General features: G+C 50.0%; 1 protein-coding gene across 1 annotated transcript; it reads left to right on the top strand.

The window, feature by feature from the left end:
- Window positions 1–1996: 1996 nt before the first annotated feature.
- LOC105701062 (putative zinc metalloproteinase YIL108W) lies at window positions 1997–7091 on the top strand. The gene is made up of 4 exons (XM_012427484.1): window positions 1997–2061; window positions 3404–3775; window positions 3848–4872; window positions 4952–7091. Exons 1-4 carry the CDS (start codon window positions 2059–2061, stop codon window positions 5163–5165), a joined length of 1614 nt encoding a protein of 537 aa, XP_012282907.1. The 5' UTR covers window positions 1997–2058; the 3' UTR covers window positions 5166–7091.
- The last annotated feature ends 164 nt before the right edge of the window (window positions 7092–7255 follow it).

Genomic DNA, 7255 nt, shown 5'->3' with positions numbered 1-7255 from the left:
ATCCGTAGATTTCGATACGGTGGTCCGCAGCACCAATCAGTGACCATCGACACGGTACATTTGATCATTACTTAAGGCACCCCCTTGTGGCTTAATTAATCTTGTAAACCGTGGAAATTTTTGGATTTGGTAACGATGCTCCGCAATACCTATCACCGACCATTGACATGGTACGTCCAGTAGGGCGATGATGACACTTGGTTCTTCTCTCTTCGGTATTAATTTCCTCTCGGACAATACCGAACGTGAGATTTAGCCGAATAACGCGAGAGTATTATTCCCAAGACGCGACATTTATCATCGTCCGCAATACTTTGCTTTTGGGCGGCTGGCTGGGGTCCAACGGTGATTAAGGCCAATGCGTGCCGAACAAGTTCGAAGCGATCCAGCTTTATCATGCAAAATCTCCGATCCAGGAGTGCGCGATTTCGAGTTCGCTCACGTCCAATCCTGGGGCATTAGGAGAGTCCTTTCGCCCCAGCCCTCGACATAAGAGATTCACCATTAATTATTACTTGGCAATGCGTTACACCGGGTCCGACATAGCGACCCTGGCAGACCTTTCGAGCGTTTTTCGGACCGATAGGTCCAAATCCGACGTAATCCCGGACCACTTCCCCGGAATCCGCGAATGGATATCCCGGCTCTGTCCAGGTCTCTAGCTCTGGAAAGGTTGAATTACGCTGCACAGGTAAACCGGGGAAAAAGTGGCGCAGCGGGAGGCGTTAAATCGGGAGCGGGTTCGATCGGATGGAGCAGGCTGCAAAGTGCATCCAGGACATCGAGCGATCGTTTCACCGGGCCAGGTCGATGCGACTCCTGGAAAACTTGGGCCGAAGGGCTCAGCTCTCGGCACCGAGCCTCGGGGCTTCGTGTCTCTAAGCGTTTCGTCGAAACTGATCGAAGAAATCGCGGAAAGCCGGGTTTCGTAATGCGGCTAGGTCATCACCGAAGGTCCCCCTCCGCCGCGAGGAGGAAAATCAATCGAGGCGATCTCGCATTTTGTAGGTAAAGGTCGCCGTGACAAAATCAAGAAAAAAGTCCCACGGGAGAGCGCCGGTCATTCCAGACATTTTCTAGACCACCCAAAGACCTTGACGATGGTCGCCCTGGTCAAGGAGCGAGATAACTCGGTCATAGTCGTCGACGTTCCCCGTGACAACCGTGGATTTACGATTCGTCTTTATTAATACCCGACGCATTTACCTCCCCATCCAGAACGCGTTATTCATGACTGGCCTGATAACGCCGTCACGTCCCGGGTATTCGTATCAAAACCCTTTTGATTCAGACTTATCCGCCGCGTGACTCAGGGAATACGCGTTAACCTGTCAATGCCCAATGGCGCGTGATGTCGATGACACGTTATCCCCAAGTTGTGTTCAAGTTCGATAACCGATTCAAGACCACTCCACTGCAGCGACACCGTTGCAGTTGCAGGTGATCATCTAAAGAGTACCTCGCTACTCAATTCCGGCCTTCTATAAAAAGAAAAAGCCGTAAACCTTAGGCTCTAAACCTAGGCAATGTAAGATACAAACGTGCTAAGTCTCTGAAGGTGCGAACAAAAATGGCGACCCTTAATGCAGATGTACCGTTGAGTAATAGAGCTGAAGCGTTTGTTGTCCTTTACGTCATTTTAAAACATGCTTAATATAAGAAGACGGTTTAAGTGGAACCAAGGTACCGATTCGCAAGTTTCAATTTAATTCCAGCTTTTTAAGGGTTTCCTCTACCCTTGGAAACATCCAAAGTGAAAAAAAAAAAGAGAAACGATTTCGCGTTCCCGAAAGCGTCAAGTCAGGAGGGCTGGGGCGCGAAGAACATCAGTCTCCCTAAAGCAGAGGGTGAGAGGACGGGGTGAGAGTGCGGGTGCGCGAGGGCCGCGCTGCAGCGGCGCCTCAGCGGCGCCTGGCGCGGCGCTGCGGCGACGCCGTAGTACCGGCGTCCGCCGCGCGGCCGCCCGGCGCCACAGTCTCTCCGCATGTCCGGAGCCGGCTAGCCGTTCGGACGAGGGGTCCCGGCCTCCTGACGAACCCTGCCCCTCCAGCGAGGAAAATGGTAAGTCTTCCGGTGCTTCCATCTTGTCTGGTCCGCGCGAGCCTCAGCGGCGACCGAGTGTTCCTCCGATCAGCCGACGTCACCGTCGCCCTCCTCGGGGCCCGGCTGGCTCTTCTCCCTTAAAACCTCTCCTGGAAATTTCCGGGAGTCATCGGTTTACCACGGTCCATTTCTCGAGGTTCCTGCGACATCCTGTTGGACGGACACCGGGGGAGCTCCTCCAGAATGCCCCCCAAGACCATTCTTATCGCGATGGAGTCACCTGCTGGCTGCGCCGTCGAGGTTCGGAACAGGGACCCAAGAGGTGTTCAGCGACGCTCTGGGAAATGCAGGGCTTTCGGAGAACTCGAAGAGAGATTCTTCGCGGTTGCTCCGACAGCTCGCTCGATTGGTCCGTCGCCGACTCCGCAACCAGTACGCGCGATTCCGGATAATAATGGCTGGCGATGAGGTGCACTGTGGCCACGGGGTTGGGAGTTGATATAGAGGTTCCTCGCGGCCGCGCCAGATGGCGCCACCTCGCGGCGCGAGTGCCTCGCCGGCCTCGTGAAGCGCCGCGATTCGAGCCCCAGAAACCGGGCCGAAAGTCGAAAGTTTCTCGGACCCTCGTTAGACACCGTTTGGGAAAGTTCCTCGCATCTCGCCGATGCTGGGTCCGATCTCGGTCCTGTGGATTTCGTTTAAAATCGGCCCCGAAGATGTGGTGCTATGTCGGTGCACGTGTACCGGCGTTCACCCCAAATGCCGTCAATGGCGTCTTAGTCTGGCTCCTTACCACCGTACCTCAAAAACGACCGTAATTATCGTCGTAGAAATATATCATGACCTATCATGGTGGATGCACGAACGGCGCGCGTCGTTTTTTTAATTACTCACCGACGATTCGATATCATTTACCCCCCTTTTCGCGGATTACAAGAGCCCGGAACATGCGCCCTGGATTTATGCCCCAATGAATGCTAAAGGGGTAGGCCTCGAGGGATTCCCCCGATGCACCAATAAATCTCAGTCATTATCTTCAGCACGCAAGGTCGTGCCAGAATAACGTTGTGATCGGAGAAACAAAAGATTTCTCCTCCCCCGTCGACCTTGTATCGCTAGATTGCTACCACTCCTTCATAAAGGGCAAGCACACGCAACTCTGAAATGCTCCATCGATCTTCCATCATTTACGCCTTAAACGTTTAGATAGAACGCTTAGGTCTGCGTTGCGATTCCCTTTCGCTTGATATTTTAACCCGATGACTACCGTGCGTGTTACTTTTGACCATAGAGTTCCATGACCTATCGCGTAACTTCCTCTTTCTTGTAAATCCACATTAAAGCACGTCCTGGGGTTTAGGTGCTGGCGGACGCGACATTGACGGACAACCGTCGACACGTGTTGGTCAACGGCAACAAAGAATGCGGCATCGTGGTCAGCAACCTGGTGGATGGAGAATGCCTCAGCTACAGTCTGGCTCTTATCCGAGGCAGGGCTCCGATTCTGTGCCCATACGTGACGGTCAGGGGCCACAAAAATGCAATTGGTCAGTGGCCAATCGTCAATGGCGAGTTCCGCGCCCTGGTTGATCTCTGCAGGGGTACCAACCAGCTGGAGCTGGAAGCTGGAGGCATCAGGAAGCATCTGACACTGATACACGAACCCCGGGCCACCAGGTTACGCGTCACACCGGTTTACGTGATTTGTTCAGGACACGATGGCTACTTCCAGGTAAGCCTCTTCTCGTATCCAACTGGTTGGCCTTAAGATGCAGTTAACTGGAAGTCGTTGGTCAAATTGCAGGGTCCACGATGCGAGGATCGATCGCCCGAAAGCGCAGCCACCAGGATCGGTCTGGGAGCCAGGTTGCTGCAGACCCTGACTGCGGAGAAGCTGCGCGAGGCTGGACATGGTAGGAAAACCTTCCAACTGGAGCGGGACCTGGACGGAGCGGAGTGTTTGGTGATGCACAGTATGCTGCACGTGGACAGAGCCAGGGCCATGTCGCAGCGGGCCCTCTGGGAGCTGATCGGCCGTGAGCTGATGACCGGCCCCCTGGCTTCCAGAGATAGGAAGTACCTGGCTTTTCTCTCGTGCACCAGATACCGGGGTGCCCCAAACCCACGTACCCATGAAGACACCCTGGCCCGAACGGAAGGTCACGCTGCTCTGGGAGGAGGTGGTCTTGCGCTCTTCGGGTCCGCCTGCTTGCACACCTGGCCTACCAAAATGTCCCAGGTGCTAGCCAGGTTCCTGGATCCAACGATGGTCGACACGGAGCAGCTGATGGATGATAGTAACTACCGTGGCACCCATGGAGGCTGCCTGGCCACCACATTGGGCTCTGCTCTCCACGAGTTGGGCCATACTTTCGACCTGGGCCACACCAGGGAGGGCATCATGGGCCGTGGGTTCGACTACGTCGATCGCGTCTTCGTCGGCGGTGCTGGCATCGACTTCAACCGAAACCCCATCAGGAGAGACCCCCAGCACACCACCGTGTCCCTGTGCAGGCCCCTCAGCGTTACCGTCACCATCCAGGACGTCGTCCACCTCAGCCCTAGAAGAGGTCGGCTCCTTTCAGAGACCTCCAGGCCCTCACCGTCCGCCAGTCCCAGGAACACCCCGGGAAGACTCTCCGCCCCAGCCAGTCCTGAACTCAACAGGTCCTTCGCCAAGACCCTGGCAGCCTGCGAGCCTCCTTCCCAGCCAGACCGAACATTCTGGGGACCTTCTTGTGCCGCTCTCCTTGCGTATCATCGCTGGTTCGCAGGCGAAATAGACAACCACGCTGTTCGGGAACGCGACATCGAGTACGATGGCAAAAGGTGAGGTCATCGCCGCATCATCAGTCATGAATCATTCCATTTCTACGTATTCTGGTGAATTAATCCCATCTTCTTGCAGGAATGTCGTGCGTTCCCACTTCGGTGTCCGCGTGATGGAACTCCGGGAATCCTCTGGTGGCATGGTGGTCTGTTCCAGGCAGTTCCCTGGACCTCGTCCACCGCTGGAAGCTCTGGTACCTCCGCCACCTCCACATTGCATCTCCAGCTTGACCCTCGTCGCCGAGGACTCGGCTGGGAACCTTCTGAAACACCCTTTACCGACCGCCTTCTAGAAATAATAGAACGCTTTCGTTTTCCTTTTCGCGAAGGAATCCGTTTAACGTTGACGACTTTTTTCCTCAATGGGGAACGAAGTCGTCGCGAAACTACAATCTCGACAGAGGGAGGTAGCCGATGGGCTTTCATTTAGTTTCCAAAGTCAGACTCGAGTTTCTTTCCTTTTCCCTCGGTGATTTTAGCAAGGTACTTCCTTGATTGTGGCCTACCTCAGCGCTGACCAAATCATGAATTAAGGTGAGGTTGAATACATATACAAATATATATTACAAATAACGGGCGTAGTCTCCCAGTTGATAAACCAAATAAGGGTGGGACTCTGACCACGGTCAGTTGATGTACAAGGTTCTCTTGGTGCGGGCAACGCTTATTTTGGCCAAAGACACCATTTTTCTTCGTTTACCTTTCCACTTTTTTCTTCGGTGAACGAAGTCTAAGAGTGATTTTTAGTCGTCATTCATTTATTTTTACGTTGTGTAATGAGCAGTAAAAATTATGTAGGATGATCTCTTCAACAAATGGTGGACCAGGATGGTCTTGGTTTACCATTTGCCGCTAGTTCCTATTTGTTAATGTCAATGACGACTCGATTAATAAGTTGCACACCTTCCATTAGAATAGGAGTGTGTTTGAATGTGTTTCTCCCAAGCACATCCTATTGAAATGCTTCCACTTCTAAACAGTACGACCTTAACGAACAAAGATAACTGATCGTTTAGTTCATAACCTTTTAGTCGAGAAAACTGCAAGGGCTGTGTGCAGATTTTTCGCAGTCGCGGCCCTGAGCCATGAGAAAAGAAATTAACAAAACTATATATTCTTAATTTTAATGACGATCAGATTCAGGGATGGGCACGCTTCAATTAAACTAGTTTCTGCTTTTAATTGCACTGCTGTTTACGTACCAGACAAGGTGCGAATAATTAAATATAAGCATAAAATATTCATTTCGTCAAATTATCCAGACCAACACACTTCAAGTGATGTGGTGTAAGCAATAATCAAATTACAATTGAAGCTGATTAATTGTGACCATCTCTGATCGAGATAGACAACTATTTGGATAAAGTTTATCATAATCGAACGTACATGTGATAAGATTGAAAGCTCGAAGTTGTGATTCCATAACTTCTATTTAGTCGGTTTATAGGATTAAAGACTTGATTAATGAGGCTTGACGATTCCTGCAGGTGATTTCTTAAGAATGTGATATTGCTGGTTTTCCTTTGACAAGGTATATACAAATTAATTGATACATTTTTTAAATCGTTACCCTGCATTCTAAATAACATTGGAACTGTTCTCCTGTATCAAAATAGATATAATGGTACGTCTTTTTGTCCTGTATTCATGAATTTTAATTTAAACGGAACGTTTGATAAATATTAATTTGTATATATCTGTGTAGTATTATCTATACACGTATATATACATAAATTGCGTTGCTCGTCAATGATAAATAAAATATAACTGCATCAAGCTAAGGCGATGTGCACAAAACTATTGACGACTATAGAGGATCTGACGATAGAAGATATAATAATTCTAGTTACCCTCTGGGTTATTTAAGTCAAACGTCAGCCATATAATACCAGACATGGCTACCGATGTTTCACAGCATTTAATTAGGATCCCCTGTATCCAGTATTATTTATTAACTTATTTTATTAATTTAGGCTAGAGGAATCTATGAAGAGACAATATTGTACTGCAGATCTCGTCAAATGGATGAAAGATGCGCAGATGTACGTACTACAAGAAAATACACGAGCATTTAGAGGTTAACTCAAAATCACCAAGTTCACTCGCGTGCGTTTCACTTTCCTAAAATTCCAAAAACCGCCTGTCCTCCTTGGAGGAAATGACAAAGACTCGCTCAATTTCGTTCGATAAACATTTCTTTTGTGAATCATGTCCCACGAGTTCTACGTTGCTCTAAAAAAGCAGACCATGTCACGGTAACTTTTGGTTAGCGGTTCTCCTTATGGCGCTTGATAGATGTTTCAAGATGGAAATGAAAAGTTCTCGAGTCAATAGGTAACCTCAAAATCTGCTAAGCAGAGGGAGCCATGCTAAATATGGACCA

Source organism: Orussus abietinus, unplaced genomic scaffold (assembly GCF_000612105.2).
Source record: "Orussus abietinus isolate OABI.00-Male unplaced genomic scaffold, Oabi_2.0 scaffold54, whole genome shotgun sequence".
In the NCBI taxonomy this organism is placed as follows: domain Eukaryota; kingdom Metazoa; phylum Arthropoda; class Insecta; order Hymenoptera; family Orussidae; genus Orussus; species Orussus abietinus.
Note: the sequence above shows the minus strand (reverse complement) of the source record. Positions and strands in the feature narration are given on the sequence as shown.